General features: G+C 35.1%; 2 protein-coding genes across 10 annotated transcripts in view; one reads left to right on the plus strand and one right to left on the minus strand.

Moving 5' to 3' along the window:
- The window catches only part of rdgB (retinal degeneration B), a 1063172-nt gene that overhangs the window by 284033 nt on the left and 752375 nt on the right, over window positions 1-26764 (minus strand). For all 8 annotated transcript variants that reach the window (XM_043425624.1, XM_043425622.1, XM_043425620.1 and 5 more), the window contains 2 exons: window positions 10610-10718; window positions 10206-10362 (listed from right to left, as the gene is read on the minus strand). In XM_043425624.1, the coding sequence (XP_043281559.1) occupies window positions 10206-10362; window positions 10610-10718 (266 nt within the window). The remainder of the gene's footprint in view (window positions 1-10205; window positions 10363-10609; window positions 10719-26764) is intronic.
- LOC122414392 (uncharacterized) overlaps window positions 6198-26764 on the plus strand; it is a 237537-nt gene continuing 216970 nt past the window's right edge. For both annotated transcript variants that reach the window (XM_043425628.1, XM_043425630.1), the window contains exon 1: window positions 6198-6546. The gene's annotated coding sequence lies outside the window, so the exon portion shown is untranslated. The remainder of the gene's footprint in view (window positions 6547-26764) is intronic.

Raw genomic sequence — 26764 nt, forward strand, 5'->3', positions numbered from 1 at the left:
TTTTCTACTCCATTGTGAGTTTTCGAATTTCTAAATTCATTTCTGAATTGTCCTGAAATGGTTTTCCTCCAAAACCAATGCAGGTACCTTAAACGTCTTTGAATTCTGTTGCTCTGTTGAATTAAGTTCGCTTAGTTTTTTTTGCTGCTTTGAGTTCTGGCATAATAAATGTTAGAAGTTTTTGGGTACTTTTTTTCAGCAACTATCAAACTGTGGATAATTGGACCTCAGCGGCCACTTGCAAACTTTGGAAATATATTTCATTGGGAGCACATTTTGGATGAGATGAAATCTCTAGATTCAGAATGCAAAAGCGACATTTAAAGTGGGCAAATCTGTTGGATTTTTCGTGTTCTGTCATTTAAATTTTGAAGAAAAGGGATAAATAAAATCTGTTCTATTAAGGAAATCTTTACGTCAGTTCTTTCTTCGTTCAAAGACTTGGAAACAATTGCCAAAGGCCAAGGACAGACCGGTGACGAAATATTTCCAGTATAATTTTGACGAAAAATAGATCTTTTGTCGCGGAAACCAACGTTATGAGCCGAAAATCATATTACAGCCCACGAGACGCATTTCTTTACTCTTTTGGGTTCCTATTGCACAAAACATATGAGAAGATAAGGGGGAAAATCACCAACGTGGAAGAAAAAACCAGTGCCGAAATATTTCCAGTACAATTTTGATGAAACATAGGTCCTTTTTTGCGGAAACCAACGTTATAAGCCGAAAATCATATCTCGGCCCCCAACCCGCTTTCTACCATTCTCTTGGGTTCCCAATAAGCATAGCATATTAGAGTAGAAGAAAAAAAATAGCCCAAGTCCATGGACAGACCTGTGACGGAATATTGTCTGTACAATGTTGACGAGTAATTTGTTGTTTTTCGTGGGAACCAACGTTATAGGCCGAAAATCATATTACGGCCCACAACACGCATTTCTTCAAGCTCTTGGGTTCCCGATAGATAAAACATATTAGAAGACAAGGAGAAAAATCACCAAAGTCCAAGACCAAACCAGTGCCTAAATATTTTCAGTACAATTTTGAAGAAAAATTGTTCTTTTACGTGGAAACCAACATTATAAACCGAAATTAATTTCTCGGGCCTCATCCCGGATTCCTCCATGCTGTTGAGTTCCTAATAGGCATAACATATTAGAGTATGAGAGAAAAAATCGCCAAAGTTCAAGGGCAGACTTGTGACGAAATATTTTCACTACAATTTTTACGAAAAATTGGTTTTCTATGGTGGAAACCAACTTTATAAGCCGGACATCATACTCAGGGAAAATAAGGTTGTGAAAAGTACATTGATGGTCCCTTATTTGCTGATAATTTCATGAAAAAGATTATCCCATAAAAAAATGTTCGTATGAGAATGGAATCTATAAAAATGTACTAAGCAAATAATTCATAGAAATTTAAACTAAAATACTATAACCGTCATAACATAAATGAGGAACTTTTGAGAAAAAAGGCGTGATATCAAATCATAAACTTCCCCTTGGGAAAAAAAGGTTGGGACAAGTACATTGATGGTCCCTTGTTTCTGGATGACATAGAAAAAAAATTCAGAACCACGAAAAAAATTCTATAAAAATAATAAACGAAAAATTGTTAAGTTCAAAAAAATTCAACAATAAAAAACAAGCGAAAAAAATTCTGTAAAGAAAAATAAAATTTTTCAAAAAAATTCATAAATATTGAACAAATTGAAAAATGTACTATCCAAGTTACATGCAGTATAAAAATGTCTGATATCAATTAGAGGCCAAGTTTTTATTGATAATTTGGAATATTCATTGAACAAATCGGAAACTTTAATTGAAACTCATGATAATTATTTTCAAGAAAAAAGTTAATGAAAAAAAAGTCATAACGGAAGTTACGTGCAGTACTAAAATGTATTATATCAATTCGAGGTCAAGTATTTATCAGTTATTCGAAATATAATCTCCGGCGACAAATGAGCGTTGAGAATCCTTGTCGGGCTCACAACGTTTTATCAAAATTACTAAAAAATTAATGGAAATGAAATCATTAAAAATTCACATGAAAGTCATTCGTTACTTCAACAAGGTACATACTTTAAAGAATCGATTTCCCTCCGATTTTCAGGATCCCCTGGTATTATTCACAACATTCAACTTCGATTGGATCGGTACAAATAATGTTCAAATACGTCTTAAACGTACTTGTCCGGCCCATCACTTTTTATTCAAATTGCTCATTCGAAAACAAATCAAAAACAAAGTTAATGCATATGTTAATATTAAGGAACAGTAATTCCCAAGGAAATAATTTTCCTTCGAATCGCTCTTGTCAAAATGAAACGAAAATGAAAGATAAAGTTGATTAATCTATTTATATCATATGAAGTCAGAATTCACAACAAAATAATTTTTCTCCAAATTCCAGGAATCCACGTGTCGTACTCGACTAGTGGTATTTATCAAAATGTGTACGTGACTATAGAAAAAAAAAACAATGCATGGCTGAGTACGTTCGAAAATTTCTTGTAATGTGCCTGATTATTTCTCATTTTCATTGGTTCTTACCGAATGGTATGTGTTCACTGAAGAAAATGAGAAGTGGATATTGCTATACGAACTTGCGAACAATCAAGTTCAAATTACTTGGAGATATTATTTTTATTTCTATGGATTTTATTATATTTGTCATTTTAGAGCAGCTCTGATTTGTTTTCGAATGAGCAATTTGAATAAAAAGTGATGGGCCGGACAAGTACGTTTAAGACGTATTTGAACATAATTTTTACCGATCCAATCGAAGTTGAATGTTGTGAATAATACCAGGGGATCCTGAAAATCGGAGGGGAATCGATTCTTTAAAGTATGTACCTTGTTGAAGTAACGAATGACTTTCATGTGAATTTTTAATGATTTCATTTCCATTAATTTTTTAGTAATTTTGATAAAACGTTGTGAGCCCGACAAGGATTCTCAACGCTCATTTGTCGCCGGAGATTATATTTCGAATAACTGATAAATACTTGACCTCGAATTGATATAATACATTTTAGTACTGCACGTAACTTCCGTTATGACTTTTTTTTCATTAACTTTTTTCTTGAAAATAATTATCATGAGTTTCAATTAAAGTTTCCGATTTGTTCAATAAATATTCCAAATTATCAATAAAAACTTGGCCTCTAATTGATATCAGACATTTTTATACTGCATGTAACTTGGATAGTACATTTTTCAATTTGTTCAATTTTTATGAATTTTTTTGAAAAATTTTATTTTTCTTTACAGAATTTTTTTCGATTATTAAATTCTTCTAAGAAGCTTTTAAATCCAAAAAAATCACATGAAAGCTAGTCATATGTTACTCTATGGTGGCAGAGACTTATAAGAAAATCAATTCTTCTCAGACTTTCAGGATCCTCTGGTATTATTCACAAAATTCGACGTCGATTGGATCGATACAAATTATGTTTAAATATGTGTTAAAAGTACATGTCCGGCCCATCCCTATTCATTTAAATAAAAATCAATCATGAAAAAATGGAATTGTATGGCAGAATCCGGTTAAACATTTATTGAAATGCGATTCATTATTAGTTTAATGTTCTTAATAATAGTATAGGTTAGTTCTTATTCCAAATGGAATTCGTTTGCTGGAAGAATAAGTGAGAAGCAAAAATTGCCGTCATTGAATACAAACTGGAGAGTTATTTTTTAAACTTGAACATATATATTGTGTACAATTATTTTCATTTATCAATGGACAATAATATCCCTTGTATATTGCGGAACAATTTCTTTGCTTTTTTCTCTGCATGGATACTTGTGATCCATCAGTTCTAGACAAGCACTGATTATTATTGGGATGAACAATTTAAACGGAAAGTGATGGGCCGGACAAGTACTTTTAACACATATTTAAACATAATTTGTATCGATCCAATCGACGTCGAATTTTGTGAATAATACCAGAGGATCCTGAAAGTCTGAGAAGAATTGATTTTCTTATAAGTCTCTGCCACCATAGAGTAACATATGACTAGCTTTCATGTGATTTTTTTGGATTTAAAAGCATCTTAAAAGAATTTAATAATGTCAAAATTTGGAGTTACTAATAAAATACTTGTCCACCGATTGATATCATAAATTTTAATGCTGCACGTAATTCAAGTGGTAACTTTTTTCAATTCATTAGAAAATACTTGGCCTCGAATTAATCTAATAAATTTTAATGCCGCACGTAAATTAGATGGAATTTTTTTCAGTTGATTTAGCTGTTCGAATCTAATAAGAAGAATGGGCATCGGTTTCCAAAATGATTTCAAGACCGATTTTTCGGTTTTTTATTTTTTACTTGTTATTTGATTCATTTGACACTTTAAAAAATAGATACAGATTAGTTTTTGTTTTAATATAATGTTTTTTCAAGATTTGTGAAATTTTTTTCGAATTGTTCTGTATTTTTTTTTATCAACTAATTTTTTTTACAATTAAAAAAAAAATTTTTTTAAAGTTTTTTTGGGTTGTCATTTTAATGTAACATCATGACTTTTGACAACTTTTCATTATAATGCTGTAGATTCGAATCATTGAAATACTGCAAAAATCTGCAAACTATACAATTTAAATACTGTGCCATTTTTTATTATTATCGAATGAGCAATTTGAATAAAAAGTGATGGGCCGGACAAGTACGTTTAAGACGTATTTGAACATAATTTGTACCGATCCAATCGAAGTTGAATGTTGTGAATAATACCAGGGGATCCTGAAAGTCGGAGGGGAATCGATTCTTTAAAGTCTGTACCTTGTTGAAGTAACGAATGACTTTCATGTGAATTTTTAATGATTTTATTTCCATTAATTTTTTAGTAATTTTGATAAAACGTTGTGAGCCCGACAAGGATTCTCAACGCTCATTTGTCGCCGGAGATTATATTTTGAATAACTGATAAATACTTGACCTCGAATTGATATAATACATTTTAGTACTGCACGTAACTTCCGTTATAACTTATTTTTCATTAACTTTTTTCGTGAAAATAATTATCATGAATTTCATTCACGTTTCCAATTTGTTCGATAAATATTCCACATTATCAATAAAAACTTGGCCTCCAATTGATATCATACATTTTTATACTGCATGTAACGTGGATAGTACATTTTTCAATTTGTTCAATATTTATGATTTTTTTTGAAAATTTTTTATTTTTCTTTACAGAATTTTTTTCGATTGTTTTATATTTTTGTTGAATTTTTTTGAACTTTTCAATTTTTCGTTTATTATTTCTATAGAATTTTTTTCCTGGTGCTGAATCTTTTTTCTATTTCATCTATGTATTTACATGGCCCAAAGATTTTTTCAAACTCGAGTTTATAAACAAGCAATCATGAAAACTTTTTGTTATGAATTTTCCAATTTATTGAAATCAATATAAGGAAATAGAAATACGAATGTCACTCGAATTGTCTAGAGAATGAATAGAAATTGATATGGATACACTGTAAAAGCCAAGGAGGTGGGAAAAAGGGCCCGCTGAATACAACCAAACTAAATGAAAGAAAATATTACAACAATACATTGGATTAGACACTTTTCCTTGACCAAAGATTTTCAAAATTTATTTAAATTCATTTATATACAACCACGTATATTTTTTCTTTAATGTTATTACACAACATAAAATTCCTGTGTGGAAAGAACGTTTGAGAGGTTATAATGAACGAACGCTTTTTTCTCATTAATATTATTATTATTCAACACTATATAATTAATCACGTCATTAATAATATCGATTCCTTCCACTTAACGATGACCATTATTATTTTTTTACACTCCGCACGCAACAGCACTCTGGGGGTCATAACCTCAAACGTCAACATGAAGTGAAATCTCGCAAATGTGCTATCTTCGTATATATTACGATTCTTGCACAAAACAACTGTAATTTCTGAGAAACGTCTGTTTTTTTCTTTTATTCACTCAGTTATTATGTCACGTCTCGCGTGCCACGTTAATACGCGAGTCGTGACGACGTGTTCTTCTGATCACTCGCGACTTGGCGACGGAGCGTCCTTGGGTGACCTCTGTGCGTTGCCTCGTGTCGCCGCGAGCGGATGGCTGCGGAATCCGCGCGATCAGCATCGCCTGATCGCGAGGTCCGAAGGCCGTATCCAAGTGGACGAGCGAAATCGCTGATACGCCGAAAATCCCTGTCACGACGATCGCTTTCGAGCTATCGTCGCCGTGGCGAGGATTTTCATAAAGTAGTTCCGATTGCTCGCTACAGACTCTCGGTCGTCCACTTGGATAACTCCGTAATTCAGCAAGCTCGCGGCGGGGTAGTAAACCCTGGTAAAATAGTACAGGTGAACCGCACAGAGGACATAAGTCTGGGTTCCGTCAACAAGCGCGAAGTGAACAACACAGTGCCCCTTGATTCACGAACGTTTCTTAAATTAGTTTCTTTTGCCTTCTTAAAATCTTTGTTCATAGTGTGTGTGAGTGTGTTTAGGAGTGTCGGCGGAAGAATTGTTTCCGCCAGTAATCGTAAGTCAAATTCACCATTGTAACTCAAAATTTTAATTCTGAACCAATCTCTTTTCGTCAACCAATTATAATTTAATTCTCGTTCCAAACTTGTGTCTCCGCGTTTTATTCCAATCTTTGAGCGATCCCGTCAATCTTCTCCGGGGCCCGTATGGGACCAAATAGGCGCATTAAAACATTTCATTAACTCTACTAAAACTTATTCGGGTCGTCAATTAGTTATCAATCATCATTAAATATATTGGAGAAAAACCTGCAGCTTCTCTGCAGGTTGGTGGCAGCGTAACTAACCTTTTCTTATAAAAAAATTTCTTTATTCTCAAATTGCCTTTCCCATTGTTCGTCCCCTCTGGACGTAACAATTAATTGTATTTGTTTTTTCAATCACAGCTAGTTGTACACTGATACTCGCCTTTGGATCGAAATTATGTCTGCTGTTAGGCCCGCTACACACGGTCAATAATATTGCACAGTAATATTGCATAATAAGTTTATGTGGTGTGTAGTGCGCTATAAATTTAAGATAGCTCAAACTTCTGTTCAATGATTGCGCAATGATTCAATACTACATCTACACGTTCAATAATATTGTGCAATCACCTATATTGCGCAATATTATTGATCGTGTGTAGCAGGCCTTACCGTGCTACGTCTTTTTATTTAAATGTCTGCTGTATTGCCGTGCTACGTTCTGAAGTTGTCGTCAGATTTCCAATCATCAACAACCAATTTCAACAACCAATCATAACATCTGTGAATGGATGTCGTCAGATTTAACCAATCAGAAACTCGAGAGCATCAAAGTGCCTTTGATTGTGTTGTAAATACAGACACATAAATTCTAGAATGTGTTGGTAACTTTTGCATAATCTTGAGCCGGTGCAAAGTTTTTTCTCAGCAATTACGCCACCGATCATGCTGATTGTGGGTGGAATCGAAACAGAATTTATTAATTAATCTTCAGTTCAATTTTCAAAGCCTCAGATGACTCAGAAGTTTTGTAATTGAACAAAATGGCATGCCAATTTTATCCCCACCACCGCGAATCGTTTTATTCAGAGAAAAGATAGTCTCGGCGAGCTCGGGCCAGCAGACGACAGGGCTGTCATTGTACTTGTCCCGAGACTCTACCGAGTCTCTTGATATAGATATATAAAATGTATTATGGCACCAGATTTGTCACTAAATAAAACAAATAAACATCAAAAATGTGTGCGAAAATCCGAGACCATTTTTTGGTGCAATTTAAAAATAAATAATTAATATCTCTTCAACGCATTAAACTACAGAGTTCGAAGAGGTCACAATCGAAAGAATAAAAAAATAAAAAATACGTCAACTTATAATCTTCTCCGGAATGCTATAAGTAATTAATTATTGAAGAAACAAATTTTGAAAATTTTCGAAAACAATTGGAAACGTTATCGCTCCGGTAAAGAGTCTCTGGCAGCAACTCGTCATATATATAAATGTACTTGTCTCTGAGTCGCTGCCGCGACTCTAGATCTCACCACAGTTTTTTGGATTTTGCTTTTTATCGAATCTGTTCAGGATTAAGCGAGGCCTGGCTCTCGCGCCCTACCGCCGGGTGTCGCCAGTTATCGGGCTTACATTTTTGGGTAGTGCGAAATTAGAGCTAATTGGCACTCATTCACGCACACCCGTGAGCGTCACTTTAATTATCACGGAACAAGGGAAACGCACCGCACACGCGCGCGGGGCGTCTTCATCCTTCTCTATGATTGATTAGACAGTCTCGATCCGGGCGCCGGAGCGTGCACTCGTATCGATTCATTCGCAAACCACATCTTCACATTTTCGGTATCAATGGCGAGAGTTTTACATCTCGTTCCAGGTTAAATTAACTTCACTGCGGTTCTCCGCATTCGGAATATGACTTTGGGACATTGCAATGGTTTTATTGCATATAACCAGGGGTTTTGGGCTCATTATCGGCATGCACGCTTCGGTCTTGAATTAAAAAATTATGAATTAAAAAATCTTGAACAATCTTGAATTAAAAAAAAATAAATGATAAAATCAGTTAATGACGCCTCTATTCTATGCAAACCCAAAAAGAATGAAGTTGGAAAGTTTGCGTTTGACCACGGACCTCAAACGTCGTCGAGTCTCGCCAATGCCCTGAGCATTCCCATTTCGTGTCTACAGACCACGGGATCGATACGTCGCTGAATCTCACCAATGTCCCGTCCAACGAAAATTCAGAAATTTTTAGGTTATGTGAGTGGACCCTTAACTACGGGTCCGATACGTTGCCGAGTCTCACCAATATCTCACGCATCCAAAGGAATTCATAGGAGAAAGGATTTCGAGGTTATACCAGAATAGAGCGTGTTAGAAAGAAATATTCTAATTGAAAGTCGCGCGTGTAGCACGGAGAAAGGCGCAGATGGCGCGCGTGCGATTGATAAGAGGAAGGGCGGTAATAGACGCATGCTCCGGAAATCGAAGGAGCGAATCGCTGTCTTCCCTCGCACACGCGGTCGTGATAAGGTGTAGCGAGTGCGGTGGGTAAATCCGCGGGTTTTTGTTAGACGAATGTCGTAAAAGTTCTTTTTGAAGCGTACGGAGCCTGATAGACGCGTGATAAGTCTGTGTGTCCCGTGTCGTCTAAATCGATCCGTGCATGATGTTAGAAATATTTATATCCGAAAGTTTATATGGAATGGAACAGTAATACGCCTATACGATGATACAAATAAAGTTACAACATTTTCTTTGCTCCTCATGTTGACTTCTTTTCTCACTCATTCTATCTCACCTCCCAGAACTCTACCAAGCGTATTCACATAGTCTAGGCTATTTGAGTCTCTAAGAGCTCAGAATTGGTTCTTCAGGTAGGGAGAACTGCCTGTCGAATGAGCCGTGCACAGACTTAACCCCCCCCCCCCCCCCAAATTCTTGGTTTTCGGACGTTTTTTGCGCATTCTTTTGTAACGGGACTCGTTATTGGCTCGCTCCCATGATTCGTGTCTCGCCATTGGTCGAACGCGTTATTGCCCGATGCGCCGAATTCCGCTTTTCATATTTTTCAGCTTGGTATTGTTTTTAAATAATAAAATTTCAATAAGAATCGCTATTATTTAATTATCCGTGCCATTTGGCCTCTTTATTCTATTTCGTATTGTTCAAATTAATTAATTTCGGAAAATTGCAAAAAGTCACGTATGTGCTCCTATAGCCCATGAACGGTCTGCCCGGGCGTTCATGGGCTATAGGAAACACGCCTGGTGTAAAAGGTGTAAACACTTTATTTAAATTTACACAAATTTTCTGCAAGAATTAATCATTGCAGTATTTCTCCTCGACAGTGGCCATTTTTATCGACATTTTGAGCCTAATCATGCCCATTTTGATTAATAAAAAGATTAGAAACAATTGTAATAGAAAAATATCATTTTAGTATCAATTTTCAACACGTGGCGTTGTTCAAAGCGTTGCCTGCCGGCTGATTCGGACCTTTGTGCCAGTCGCCAAGATGGCCGCCAAGTGAGACGCATGGCTGTCCGTCGCTATGCAATGTTTTCAGTTCGCGTAATATTATCGGGTATTTGAGCGGGCTTGAGCCGCTCCGCAAGTGTTCCGTTTCAGTATAACATGTGCGTAAGTATGGAAGTATGGATATATTGAGTACTTACCGGACTACCATTTTAATTGGATAAAGACCGTAGCTAAGTGCTTTGTTATCTGGAATTCTGTAAGTGATTCTCCCATTCTTGTCAGTTACCTCTGTCGACAATAAGGTCCACTCTCGTAAAGGTGCGTCTTTCATTATGTGGATATCGACCTTCTCACCTTTGCGATAAGAAAAAAAATTAGTCAGTACCTTAAATATGTAATCGATGAAAATTTTCTGTAAGTTTCATCACATAATTAGTTCTAATCTTTCCATTTGTGGTGCTCTCTACACTAACTATCAATAAATCATTTATTGACTATCATTCATTTCTTTTACTGATACTTTTAATAATATGAGAAGCTCGTGACTTGCCAACTTTACCAATTTACAATTACACAATTTTATATTTCTAAAATTTCTCACCTGTAAGAGCTATGACGTCGATGGGACTATACATAAACCGTGCTATCAAAACTTGTGGCGCGCCTTCTTTAACGATGACATCATTGGCTCGGTGATTGGCAGCGACGTTCTGATATAACAAGCGAGATCGAGAAATAATATAATTGATAAATTGGAATTATTAGATATTTGAAAGGTTGTTCAATCATTAAATATGGAGGAAGTGAAATTTGCAACAATGTTGTGGTTCGTAAGAGTAGAAAGATACGTACATATGAATGAAGAGCTTAATCAGAAGACTAAGTCGAGTGAAAGTGAAACAGATAACATTTAAACAATGAAAACTGAATAAATGTAAATCCATTTGCACTTAATTTATATTCATAATGAAACAGTTTATATGTTGCAGTGTCGTGGCAGCGATTCTCTCAATACTGGATAGGCAATTACGAGACCAAGAGGATAAGAATCAATAGGAAATCATATTGAAGCGAGATTTAAGAGTTATTCTTTTAATTTTCTACATTCGCTTTCTACATTGCTTGAGTTTGTTTTCGTGTGCGATAATTGACAAAACCATAAACTTCCCCTAAGAAAAAAAAGGTTGGAACAAGTACATTGATGATCCCTTGTTTGCTGATAATTACATCCATAAAAAAAATATGAACTTTTTTTTTAAATGGAAAAAAATTACAGTATCCATGTCAACATGGAATCCATGAATAAGAAAAAGATAGTTTCAAAAATCATTTTTCCAAGTAAACAAATAAAGCTTTTCAAAAACAGGAATAGAAAATTAAAATATCATTTCATTGCATAGGAATTTCCCACTCTTTGATTGGAAAATTTAATTTGCTGAATGGATAATCAAAATCGTCGCCATTATTGCTTGTAAAAGGTTTCAACTCACATAAACATAACCACACATTTTTCGTCCGTCTACATAGAAAAATTGGCTGTAGAATAGGGTTGATTGTTTTTGTCACATAGAAAAAAGCACTCAACTTGAAACAAATCGTTTTAAAAATTTTTGTTGAAAACGAGGAATGTATTTTTTTTCCTAAATAAATATTGTCCCGCCTCTTAACCCCTTCACTGTGAGTGACACACATAGGGGCAAAAAAAAGTCGTGCCATTTTTGTGTCATACATATAGGAGCATTTGAAAAAAAAACATATTTCTACTGCATTGATTCGATTGAAATTTGGTACACCATGATTTTTGGGGTCGCTGATTACGAATTTGACATCAGATTTTCAAAATTCAAAATGGCGGATCCAATATGGCCAACGCAAATTCGAAAAATGGTTTCATTTTGACGAAAGTGAGTACCTCATGGTTTTTGGGGTCGCTGAATTTGAATTCGATATTAGATTATTAAAATTCAAAATGGCGGATCCAATATGGCGGCCGCAAATTCGAAAAATAGATTGATTTTGACGAAAGTGAGTACCTCATGGTTTTTGGGGTCGCTGAATTTGAATTCGATATCGGATTTTTTAAATTCAAAATGGCGGATCCAATATAGCGGCCGCAAATTCGAAAAATAGATTGATTTTGACGAAAGTGGTTTTCGGAGTCGCTGATCCGAATCTGGAATCGGTTTTCCAAAATTCAAAATGTCGGATGAATATCGAATTTGAATCCTGACTCCAAGCATGTGAAGCTCGAATATAAAATAAAAATTTGGCAAATCATGTACGACAAACTAGTCATAAAGAGAGCGATTCGAGTGTATAATGGATGCCCCTAGGATGGTATCCTCGATCTGCGTGTCACAGGTATAACGGGAACATTGTAGAAGCACTAGAGTGCAGACATAGGTCCAGAGGACTTAAATATGAGAAGAACAATAGCGATAAAATTAATTTAGAACTGATCGAGTATGAAAATACGCGTATGAAGCCAAATGAAACTAATCTATATCGAGTATGAGTGTTGTGTCTTTATTTCTGCGACCTGGGAGCCTATACGAGAAGGAAAAATCTCGCTACATATTTACATTGTTTAGAATACTTTTATATTATGTTGAATTATTTCTCACATTTAGGTGCTCGAGTTTAAATCAACTCAATGGAATTAAAACTCAAAGCCTCTCTTGTTAGAGTGGATCTACAATTTGAAGTTATTAGAATCGGATCTCTTCTTCGGATTCAGCGCTCCGGAATTGTACGATATTTGGTTTCGTCGGAAATAAACCATTTTTCGTATTCGCGTCCACCATATTGAATCCGTCATTTCAAACTTTGAAAATCTGATGTCGAATTCGTAATCAACGACCCCAAAGACGTTCATACTGTGACTTTGAGACAAATCTAAGAAAAAATTTTTCCAACACAAAAATGGCACGAAAATGTGATTTTCACCTCACTGCAAAGAGGTTAAAAATAAGTGAATTCAGAAAAAGAATAATTGAAAAAGTAAAAAAGGAACGCCAAGTATTAAAAGGTCGCGACCGTAGTTTCCAATGATTTTCTATATTTGCATTATCAATGAAAAACTTGAAAATATAAAAAAAAATGAGATCGTTTTCTGAAGTTGCCAAATACAGTGAATGAAATATGGTTCCTATATAGTTGTCACGTCTTTCAAAAAGCAGTGAAATTAGTAAATATTAAAACTTCAAAAAGTAACAAAGGCACGCCAAGTATTAAAAGGTCGCGACCATAGTTTTAAAAATGATTTTCTATTTTTGCATTGTCAATAAAAAAATATGAAAAAATTATTAACTATGCAAACATATGAGATCTATTGTAACATACACAGTGAATGAATTACGTTTCCTGTAAGAATTCAGAATTTTGTAAATAAAAAAAAAAAATGAGATCATTTTCTAACGTAGCCAAGTAAAGTGAATGAATTAAGGTTCCTGTGGAATTCATTCGTGTACACTTTTAGCCCTAATCATTCACTTCTACAGGAAAATTTTCCAGCAAGCGTCACAGAGCAACAAAGGTTTCTAGAATGATTCTGCAATTATTGAGAAATAATCATCTGCTTTTATGCTAGCTCAGGTTATAAACTTCAAACATTTTACACAATATGATACAAGAACCTTTTATAAAGAAAAGTGCAAATACGTGTACAAGTGCATGCGTTGTATCTATGCGATGTACTGCACAAATTCATTGTCAATATTACACACAAACTTGGCGTGCATGGTTTTCAATCGGATGCTTCAATCGGCCGGACAAGTACTTTTAATTCATATTTAAACACAATTTGTATCGATCTAATCGACGTCGAATATTGTGAATAATATCAGAAGCTCCTGAAAGCCTGAAGAGAATCGATTTTCTTATAAGTCTCTGCCACCATAGAGTAAGAAATGGCTAGCTTGCATGTGATTTTTTTTGTTTAAAAGCTTCTAAGAACAATTCCATAATGTTGAAATTTGGAGTTACTCATAAATTACTTGTCCTTCGATTAATATCATAAATTTTAATGCTGTACGTAACTCAAATGGTGACTGTTTTCAATTCATTAGAAAATACTTGCACGTAAATTAGATGGAAGTTTTTTTAATTGATTTGGCTGTTCGAATAAAATAAGAAGAATGAGGCATCGGTTTCCAAAATTATTTCAAGCATGATGTTTCGATTTTTTATGTTTTACTTGTTATTTGATGCTTTTGACACTTTAAAAAATAGATACAGATTAGTTTTTTTTAATATGTTTTTTCAGGATTTGTGAAATTTTTTCGAATTGTTCAATGTAGTGGTCAATGTAAACTATTAAATCGCAGATCTAGATATCGATAACTATGCGGAAATATATTTTAAACCATTGCACCGTTTACCTAAATATCGGGAAATATAAATTTGTCGAATATATATTGAAAAATACGAAGGCATCCACCTAGACATCGAAAACCCTATAGTCACCAAACTAGACATCGAAAACTATAGAGCCGTCGACCTAGATATCAAAAACCTTAGAAAAACTCACCACACTATCGGAAATTATGGAGACATTGACCTTCATATCGGAAACCATGGACAAATTCGCCTCAACATCGGAAACTATGGAGCTATCGACCGGGATAGTGAAAACTATGAAGACGTCAACCTAGTCCACGAAAACAATGGGAAAACATACCCGGACATTGAAAACTACGGAGCCGTTGATCTAGACCTCGAAAAGCATGAAAAAAAAAATACCAAGACGACGAAAGCCATGGAGAAATATACCTAGCCATCGAAAACCATGGTGCTGTCGACGTAGACATCGAAAACAATGGAGCCGTCGACCTAGACCATGAAAACCATGGAGAACCATAACCAAACATCGAAAACTATGGAATTGTTGACCTAGCATCAAAAGCCATGACGGAATATACCTGGACTACGAAAACCATGAAGGAACATACCTAGAAGAAAACTATGAAGAAATATACCTGGACATCCGAAACCTTGGAGGAATATACCTAGACATTGAAAAATATATAGACACATACTCAGACATCGAAAAGTATGGAGTCATCGACCTAGATCACGGAAATGATGGAGAAATATACCTAGAAAACAAAAACTATGTAAACTCAGACCTAGCCATCGAAAACTGTGGAACCATCAACTTAGACCACGAAAACCATGATGGAACATGCCTAGACATTGAAAACCACGAAGGAATATACCTGGACCACGAAAACCATGGAGGAATATACCTGGACCGCGAAAGCCATGAAGGAACATGGTTTTCGTGGTCCTTCATACTTGGTCATTGAAAACTATGGAGCCGTCGACCTCGACCGCGAAAACCATGAAGAAACATGCCTAGACATTGAAAACCATGGAGGAATATACCTAGACATCGAAACCCATGGAGGAATTATCCTAGACCACGAAAACCTGAGAGAAACATACGTGGACATCGAAAGCTGTGAAGCCGTCGACCTCGACTGCGAAAACCATGAAGAAACATATCTAGATCACGAAAACCATGGGGGAATCTACCTAGACCACGAAAACCATGGAGAAACATACCTAGACATGGAAAACTGTGGAGCCGTCGACCTCGACCGCGAAAACCATAGAGGAATATACCTCGACATCAAGAACTATAGAGAAATACACGTGGACATGAAAAACTATGGAGAGATACACTCGCACATCAGAAACCATGGAGGAATATACCTAGACATCGAAATCCATGGAGAAATTATCCGAAACCATGAAGGCTGTGGTGAAACATACCTGGACATCGAAAACTAAGGAGCCGTCGACCCAGACCTCGAAAACCATGAAAAAACATATCTAGACGCCGAAAGCCATGGAGGAATATATCTGGACATAAAAAACTATGGGGTCGTCCACCTAGAAATCGAAAATCGAGATAGAATGTACCTAAACCTAGTCCTCCAAAACCCATGAGCTATCGCCCTAGACATCCTCGAAAAATCCAGCAGCGTCGACCAGAATTTTGTATTTTTTTATTTTTATTATTTATTATTTAATGTTATTCGTATTATTTAATTTTTTTATTTTATTATATTATTATCATTTTATACTATATATTGTGGATTATTATATATTAATTATAATAAAATATTTGTTATAATAATATCAAATTTTATGCGCAAACCATGAGCTGGTATGCCCCCGCTGTGCGCACATTCTCTGTCTCTCTCGCTCGGCGACGCAGAAGGAGAGGGAGTAGCCGCGTTCAGCGTAGTGCGTGACGTAGCGTGTGACAAAACGTAAGAAATCGGGCAAAGGACGTGAGTCCAAACGTAAACATGCTTAACTTACGCCCGTCTATCTCTAAGAATTTAAAGTTCCCGAAATGACGGATTTTAAATCACTAACGTTACATATCTCAGGATCGACTGGACGGATTTACTTGCAACAAAGACCAATGGAAAGGGAAAAATCGAAAAAAAATCATCACCAATTTTCAGGTTCTTTTATAAAATGGTTTGTTTATGAGAGCCGTTTGAAAATTCTGTGACGTCATAAAACCGGCATATTCGCGTATATAAGAGTAGCGGCAGGGCTCGCGCTGGCTTTTCTTTTGCGCTGCAGTTTTTCCTTTTAATACTTGGCGTCGAGCCGCTACCGCGTCTCTTGATTAGCTTTCATGTGATTTTTTTTTTATTTAAAAGCTTCTTAGAACAATTCCATAATCTTGAAATTTGGAGTTACTCATAAATCACTTGTCCGCCGATTGATATCATAAATTTTAGTGCTGCATGTAACTCAAGTGGTAACTTTTTTCAATTTATCAGAAATACTTGGCCTCGAATTGATATCATTAACTTTATTGCTGTAAGTAACTTAGATGGAATTTTTTTTTAAATTGATTTAGTTGTTAGAATAAAATAAGAAAAATGGGGCATCGTTTTTCAAGAAAATGTTTTCAAGCGCGATATTTCGGTTTTTTATTTCTCATGTTCTATTTGCATTTTTTTCACTTTACAAAATACTTACAGATTTGTAATTTTTTTTAATGTAATGTTTTTTTCAAAATTTGTGAAATTTTTTCCAATTGTTCTGTTGAAATTATTAACTGTTGGCTTCATTATTTTTTTTATGAAATTTTTATCACATTTTTCGTGATATGATCAGAAAACACGGAAACATCAATGTACTTGTCCAAACCTTTTTTTCCTTAATGGAATTTTGGCGGTTTCCTGAACTTTCCTGACAGTTGGCTATCCTAACCTCAACTATCCTGACGATCTTAACCTCAACTATTGTGGCAGCTGACTATCCTAACCTCAACTATTGTGACAGCTGACTATCCTAACCTCAACTATCGTGACAGCTGATTTTCTATCCTAACCTCAACTATCGTGACAGCTGACTATCCTAACCTAACTATCCTAATAGCAGACTATCCTAACCTTGTTACGTCCCAGTATCAAGCTCGACGCCCCTCACTTTTTCGTTTTACATTTTTAAATCTTCATCATCATTCGTCGATAAATAGTCTATATTCGATAATATATTTAGACATAAAACATATTCCAAAGAATCTAAATCACCCCAGAACAATACATGGATCGTAAACCGATACATCTTGTAAGACTCTAGACACTCTCGTATACCCTTTTTTTCTCCAACTTTCCATTTTCCCAAATTCTTCGAAACGCATGTGCACCCCAGACGCTCCGCGACTCTCAGTCGCCACTAAAACTACAGGACCAGTACCGGAAATAATAAACAGTCCTTATCTCCACGTTTCTAAACTCACACGGAAACCCCACATCTGCGTTTCGAATGTTATGTTTCTCACGAGTCCCGAAAACGCACGCTCCATATTCAAGTGGAACGCGTGCAGATCTTAGAAACCCCGCTTAACACACTGTAACGTAACGCTCATACCTACCTGGCCTGAACGCCGCCACGCGTCGGTTCGACCTACCTTAATTTTAAAAGGAGCAGGTATGAAAGAAACGTGAGAACGCGGAATTTGAATTTAAAGAATTTAACAATTCCGATTTATTCAATTTTGATCGAGTTTACAGGATAAATTCGTTTTTTTTTATTTATTATTGTGATTGTGTTCGCCAATTAGGGGAAATTCGATTGCGCTCGCCGTTTTCGAATTTAAACGATTTTTAATTTACGCGTTTTTCGCTCGCTTTTAAAAATAGTAGTTTCGATAATTCAAAAGTGTTTCGATTTTATACAATAAAAGAGATTTATTAATTTGACGCAATATAACCTTAAATTCGTACCGCGGCCTTTTGAATTATTTAAAATTTACAAGATTTACAAAATTTACAGAAATCTCGGTTTTGTTTGACTCGGACTCGATTAATTTCAACTTTGAATTTAAAAGGAGAATTTACAGAATTTACAAATTTACAAATTAATTTACAAGAAAAATCATCCCTGATTATAGCAAGCAAAAGAATAATAAAAAAAAAAGTTCAGTTAAGGAACGAACCCCAGGCTATGGGATAGAAACGTCGCCGAATCCCTCCGAGAGTCTGAGCACTTGGAAGGTTAAGGTAACTTGCCGTCCACGTGTTATGGGATCGAGACGTCACCGAATCGCTCCGAGAATCCAGGCATCCAGGAAAATTTAGGATAGGTTGGATTGCTTGCTAAAATTAGGAAGAATGTTTGAGGTCAGCCTTTTTATTCCGAGTCAGAATTTTGAGGAAAGCCTGCCTGCCGAATGAGTCGCGCAGCGCTTCTTATACCCGTGTCCCACCATAAAATTATCAAACGCCGAATTTTCGGTTTTCGAATCGGTTCTGCGCATCTATTTCTAACGCCTTCTCTTATTAGCCCGTTGCCATGATTCACGCTCGCCCATTGGTTGCGCGGGCTAACATACGATGCGCGGACTACCGCTTTTCACGTTTTTCAGCTTTGTGTGATTATTAACAATAAAAACTTCAATTTGATCAATTAACTTTTCATTTCTTTTTTTGATTTGGCATTGTTACTTTCTCTAATATGATTCGAATAATCTCAATCGCTGAAAGTCACGTACGCGTCCTATATCCCATTAACGCTCTCTCCGCGCATGCGTCGTAGTCGCTTTTTACATTCTTCATTATTAATTTATTTTTGTTACATTGATTTGACTTGTGATCATTTTTGTTCGATTCATTATAATTTTCCGCTTCATTTGAGCCTAGTTACAATATTTTACGGGATCGCGTTGAGTTTTAATTAACAAAACAAATAAATATGATAGTTCGAGTTTTTAATATGCGGCGCCCCTAGTATCGCGCTCCACCGCTTGTATCGGGCCTTTGTATTGCCCACCAGTACGGCCGCCGCCAGCCAGCAGTGACGTGTCTCACCGGTCGTTGTACGCGCTCGGTCAAAAACATCGCGCCACGTTGCAATGGTTTTCGAGGTTAGGTTCGGGTTCTAGTCGATTTGGGTCATTCAGGAGGGCGTTACGTTACAACACTTTCCCTAATTCTGAGAAAATCTCGAGCGACTTTTCCTCCAATCATATCTCCGGAAAAGTATCCCTCATATTCAAATCCAATCACCAAGTCAGACCACCCACTTTACGACCTATTAACCAATCCAAACTGAAAAACCTTATAGAAAAACTCCCCTCTACAGCATCCAACCCCCAAGATGCATCTCATCCTCTAACTCCGACCAAGTCAAAAAGACTCTAGTTTTAAGTTAGTTAGCAGCGAACCTCGAAATGATTAAGATCGGAGAACTCTCCCTCTCTAATCCAAATCATTTAGGAGAACTCTGTCTAAACCATCCATAAAAAAAAACTTGGAAATCGATGCCTCATTCTTCTTATTTGATTCGAACAGCTAAATCAATTGAAAAAAATTCCATCTAATTGACGTGCAGCATTAAAATTTATTATATCAATTCGAGGCCAAGTATTTTCTAATGAATTGAAAAAAGTTACCACTTGAATTACGTGCAGCATTAAAATTTATGATATCAATCGGTGGACAAGTATTTTATTAGTAACTCCAAATTTTGACATTATTAAATTCTTTTAAGATGCTTTTAAATCCAAAAAAATCACATGAAAGCTAGTCATATGTTACTCTATGGTGGCAGAGACTTATAAGAAAATCAATTCTTCTCAGACTTTCAGGATCCTCTGGTATTATTCACAAAATTCGACGTCGATTGGATCGATACAAATTATGTTTAAATATGTGTTAAAAGTACTTGTCCGGCCCATCACTTTCCGTTTAAATTGTTTATCCAAATAAAAATCAGGGCATGTCTAGAACTGATGGTTCACAAGTCACAAGTATTCATGCAGAGGGAATTGAGAGAATTATCTTCAAGTAATTTTTACTTAGTTGCACTAATTTAATAAAAAACGGAAACAAATTATTCCGCAATATACAAGGGATTTTATTCTGCATCGATAAACGAAACAAATTGTACATAATATATATGTTCAAGCTTCCAAAATAACTCTCCAGTTTATATTCAATGATGTCAATTTTTACTTCCTACTTATTCTTCCAGCGAACGAATTCCATACGGAATAAGAACTAACCTACACTATTATTAAAAGCATTAAACTAATAATGAATCGCATTTCAACAAATTTTTAACCAGATTCTGCCGTACAATTTCGTTTTTTTATGATTGATTTTTTATTGAATGAATAGTGATGGGCCGGATAAGTACTTTTAACACTTATTTAAACATAATTTGTATCGATCCAATCGACGTCGAATTTTGTGAATAATTCCAGAGGATCCTGAAAGTCTGAGAAGAATCGATTTTCTTATAAGTCTCTGCCACCATAGAGTAAGAAATGACTAGCTTGCATGTGATTCTTTTGGATTTGAAAGCTTCTTAGAACAATTCAATAATGTCAAAATTTGGAGTTACTAATAAAATACTTGTCCACCGATTGATATCATAAATTTTAGTGCTGCACGTAATTCAAATGGTAACTTTTTTCAATTCATTAGAAAATACTTGGCCTCGAATTAATATAATAAATTTTAATGCCGCACGTAAATTAGATGGAATTTTTTTCAGTTGATTTAGCTGTTCGAATCTCATAAGAAGAATGAGGCATCGGTTTCCAAAATGATTTCAAGCGCGATTTTTCGGTTTATTATTTTTTACTTGTTATTTGATTCTTTTGACACTTTAAAAAATAGATGCAGATTAGTTTTTTTTTAATATAACGTTTTTTCAAGATTTGTAAAATTTTTTTCGAATTGTTCTGTATTTTTTTTTATGAAATAATTTTTTTTACAATTAAAAAAAAATTTTGTTTAAAGTTTTTTTATGGGTGGAATTATCAGCAAACAAGGGACCATCAATGTACTTGTCCCAACCTTTTTTTTCCCTAGGGGAATTTTATGGTTTGATATCACGTCTTTTTTCTCAAAAGATCCTTATTTATGTTCAGATGACTATAAGATTTTAGTTTAAATATCTATGAATTGTTTATAATTTTCGGCGTATAACGTTGGTTTTCACGAAAAAAGACCTATTTTTCGTCGACATTATACTGAAAATATTTCGATAGAGGTTTATTCTTGGACTTTGGTGATTTTTCTCCTTGTCTTCTAATATGTTTCGTCCATTGGGAACTCAAGAGCATGGAGCAATGCGTGTTGCGGGCCGAGATATGATTTTCGGCTGATAACGTTAGGAAAAATAAAGGAAAAGAGGAAAGATAGATCAAATTCAAGACACAACAAATCCAACGGAATTGGCCCTTTTTAAATGTTGCTTTTGCATTCTGAATCTAGACATTTTCGTGTCATTCAAAACGTGTCCCCGATGAAATATATTTCCAAAGTTTGCAAGTGACCGCTGAGATCCAATTATCTACAGTTTGATAGTTGCTGAAAAAAGGCACCCGGAAACATTTATTATGTCAGAACTCAAAGAAGCAAAAAAAACTGAGCGTACTTAATTCAACAGGAGCAACGGAATTCAAAGACGTTTAAGGTATCTGCATTGGTTTTGGAGAAAAACAATTTCAGGAGAATTCAGGAATGAATTTAAAAGTTTGAAAACTCAGAATAAAATAGAAAACGGAAAATTTAGGAATTTAGAAAAGCTGAAGACGTTTGTGATGAATTTTTGAGATTACATGTTACGGTTGGAGTAGAAAATTTAAATGATTGGCACATTTAAATTTTATTTATGCTGCGACACAAAAATATGAAAGTTTGGAGGTATTCGCTTCATACCGCAGTAATACAAACTTCAATAGTATTTAAAAAGAAATACTTTAAAACTTGCTAAACCAAGTTCTATAACTCATTCTCATAATCAAAGATAGGGGGTGATACTTAACACACATATTTATGCACAGAATTTTCAGAGTTCGCAGGTATCTGCTGCGATTCAATGTATCTGCGCAATAAATTTTGAAGACAGCAGTTTAAAATCTATCGATAAATGAGCAACTGAAGACTTCTGTGATGAGTTTTTTACTTCATATATATGTTACAGTTAGTTTTAAAAAGTAAAAGGAGTGGCACAGTATATCAATTTTATAATTCGCAGATTTTTGCTGTATTTCAATAATCCAAATCCATAGTATTATAGAAAAAAGTTGGCAAAAGTCATGATGTTACGTTGAAATGACATAGCGAACATTGTATTCAGAAATTGTGTATGTTCCCATGGATGTTAGCAGGCATTATATTTGATCGCATCCAAAACGGAGCAACTGTAGACTTAGTGTAATGAATCTTTTCACTAATAATTCCACATTTGTAGTTTGCAAAGTGGGAATACTCAACATACATGTCATTTCATAAGTATTGTTGTCAAAATTTGTGTTTGCCTACTGCATTCCAAAGATTCGACTTTTCATATGATCAGCAAACAAAGCATCCAAAGACTTTTTGGAATAAGTTTCAAAATTTGTTACTCGACAGACCAGGTGGAAAAAGAATGACTACACTTATATCAAGACCAGAAACTGTTTTGAGAATCTGATGTACAAAATGTGAGATTGATGATCATAGCTGGAAACCTCTTGAATCACGTTACCACAATCAGCATGAAGAAATAGTAGAAAATCATAGGACACATATTAAGCAATTAATTAATGATATGTATCGATCCGCTGCAAACCGATGGAGTGAAAACAAGGATCGGAGAGGGCAGAGCCAAACTGAATATGAAGCCAAATATGGGAAACATGAGAAATAAATTAGAAAACATTTATTCAATTAAAGTTTACAACATCATTCTAACAGTTCTGTGTGTTTTTGTTGTATTTATTCATACATATAATCTGCGACGCCTTCATATATATAACCTAGCCTACTGACGATATATTTACACTGGACAATATTTCTCGCACTCTGTTTTAATTGAAAGATTATTTTAGTTAACGCTTATTTCCAGTCGAACAAAATCATGAAATCTTGAAGTTTTCGTTGACATATGCATCGCGCATTTTTTATATCCTTTTTCGCACACATATCACAGACTACATTTACGCGGCCGCTTTGATACTGGTTTAGTATATCACAAAATTTAACGAAATAAATAGTAATATGCACTTCGTTAGATGACGAAAATTATTTTTAGTTATCCCGCACGCACTTCGTAACATCATAACCCCAAACGTCAACATGACGTGAAACTTCGGCTGGTGACTTTCGAGCTCTCGGCATGTGACGTCAGTCCGCGACACCGCCGCGAAGTTAGACCGAGGGACATGAGGCCTTTGATGGTATTATATACAGACATGTCAAATTTCTAAATGTGTTAGTAACTTTTGCATAATCTTGAGCCTGTGCAAAGTTTTTTCTCAGCAATTACGCTACTGATCGTGTTGGTTTCGGGCTCATTCGAAAGAGATTTTGAAATTTAGTCTCCAAACTAATTTTCGCTTAACAAAACATCTCTTGAACTCCGCAATGCCAGAAAATGACATGCCAGTTTTACCCCCACCACCGCGAATCGTTTTATTCAGAGAAAAGATAGTCTCGGCGAGAGCCTCAGGCCAGCAGACGACAGGGCTGTCAATGTACTTGTCCCGAGACTCTACCGAGTCTCTTGATATAAAAATTGCGCGATATATATGTCAACGAAACATTTCAAAATTTCATTATTTCATTCGATTGGAAATAAGTGTCAACTGAGATAATCTTTTAATTAAACCAGAGTGCGCGGAATATTGTTCAGTGTAAATATATCGTCAGTTGAGTGACTATATATCATGTGTAATTATGTAGGTTATATATACGAGTTCCCTTTGATAGCTGTGTGGTAACGAACCGGCCGGGGTTTGACGTTACGAAGTGCGGGACATATGTAACAAACGTTCGCATAGTTAGTGAATAATATAAATAAGGCAAATCAGTTTATCAAAAATAGATCTGGAAGTTGTAAGAAAAAATGTTCGTCAACTTATAACGTCAAATTTTCTTTTTGCGATCTGAAATATTATAGTTGATAATTAATAAAACAAGAACACACGGAACGATTAGTATATATAATGTGAGAAACTCCAATCGAATAAATGTTTTCTAATTTATTTTTTGTGTCATCATTATTTTTGAATATTCCCATATCACGCTTCCTATTGAGTTTCGCTCTGCTCTTTCCGATCCTTATTTGACTCCATCGGTTTGCAGCGGATCGATACATTTTATTAATTGGTTGCCTAATATGTGTCCTTTAATTTTCTACCATTTCTTCATGCTGATTGTGGTAACCTGATTCAAGTGGTTTCCGACTATGATCATTATTCGCACATTTTGTATATCAGATTCTCAAAACAGTTTCTGGTGTTGATATAAGTGTAGTTATACTTTTTCCACCTGGCCTGTCGAGTAATAAATTTTGAAACTTGTTCCAAAAAGTCTTTGGATGCTTTTTTTTGCTGATAATATGAAACGTTAAATCTTCGAAATGCGGTAGGTAAACACAAATTTTGACAACAATACTTATGAAATAACGTGTATGTTGAGTATTCCTATTCTGCAAACTGCAAATGTGGAATTATTGGTGAAAACATTCATTACGATTAGTCTACCGTTGCTCAGTTTTGGATGCGATTGAGTATAATAATGCCTGCCAACATCATGGAAACTTATAGAATTTCTAAATGTTATGTGCGCCATGTCATTTTAATGTAACATCATGACATCTAACACCCTTTCACTATAATACTATATATTTGGATCACGGAAATACAGCAAAAATCTGCAAACTATAAAATTTATATACTGTGCCATTCATTTTACTTTTTGACTCTCACCGTAACATAAATATGAAGTGAAAGATTCATTAGAAAAGTTTTCAGTTGCTCATTTATGGATGGATTCGAAATATCTGTCTTCCAAACTAATTGCGCAGATACATTGAATCGCAGCAGATACCTGCAAACTTGGAAATTTCTGTGGATCAAGAGACTCGGTAGAGTCTCGGGACAAGCACATTGACAGCCCTGTCGTCTGCTGGCCTGAGGCTCTCGCCGAGACTATCTTTTCTCTGAATAAAACGATTCGCGGTGGTGGGGGTAAAACTGGCATGTCATTTTCTAGAATTGCGGAGCTCAAGAGATGTTTTATTAAGCGAAAATTAGTTTGGAGACTAAATTTCAAAATCTCTTTCGAATGAGCCCGAAACCAACACGATCAGTAGCGTAATTGCTGAGAAAAAACTTTGCACAGGCTCAAGATTATGCAAAAGTTACTAACACATTTAGAAATTTGACATGTCTGTATATAATACCAGGAAAAAAATTCTATAAAAATAATAAACGAAAAATTGAAAAGTTCAAAAAAATTCAACAAAAATAAAAAACAATCGAAAAAATTCTGTAAAGAAAAATAAAAAAATTTCAAAAAAATTCATAAATATTGAAGACATAGAAAAATGTACTATCCAAGTTACATGTAGTATAAAAATGTATGATATCAATTGGAGGCCAAGTTTTTATTGATAATTTGGAATATTTATCGAACAAATTGGAAACTTTGATGAAATTCATGATAATTATTTTCAAGAAAAAAGTTAATGAAACAAAAGTCATAACGGAAGTTACGTGCAGTACTAAAATGTATTAGATAAATTCGAGGTCAAGTATTTATCAGTTATTCGAAATATAATCTCCGGCGACAAATGAGCCTTGAGAATCCGTGTCGCGCTCACAACGTTTCATCAAAATTACTAAAAAATTAATGGAAATAAAATCATTAAAAATTCGCATGAAAGTCATTCGTTACTTCAACAAGGTACACACTTTAAAGAATCGATTCCCCTCCGATTTTCAGGATCCCCTGGTATTATTCACAACATTCAACTTCGATTGGATCGGTACAAATTATGTTCAAATACGTCTTAAACGTACTTGTCCGGCCCATCACTTTTTATTCAAATTGCTCATTCGAAAACAAATCAAAAACGAAGTTAATGCATGTGTTAATATTAAGGAATAGTAATTCCCGAGAAAATAATTTTCCTTCGAATCGCTCTTGTCAAAATGAAACGAAAATGAAAGATGAAGTTGATTAATCTATTTATATTATATGGAGTCATAATTCACAACAAAATCATTTTTCTCCAAATTCCAGGAATCCACGTGTCGTACTCGACTAGTGATATTTATCAAAATGTGTACGTGACTATAGACAAAAAACATTGCATGACTGAGTAGGTTCGAAAATTTCTAGTAATGCGCCTGATTATTTCTCATTTTCATTGGTTCACTGAAGAAAATGAGAATAAGTGGATATTGCTATACGAACTTGCGAACAATCAAGTTCAAATT

The sequence above is a fragment of the Venturia canescens genome, chromosome 8 (assembly GCF_019457755.1).
Source record: "Venturia canescens isolate UGA chromosome 8, ASM1945775v1, whole genome shotgun sequence".
Classification (NCBI taxonomy): domain Eukaryota; kingdom Metazoa; phylum Arthropoda; class Insecta; order Hymenoptera; family Ichneumonidae; genus Venturia; species Venturia canescens.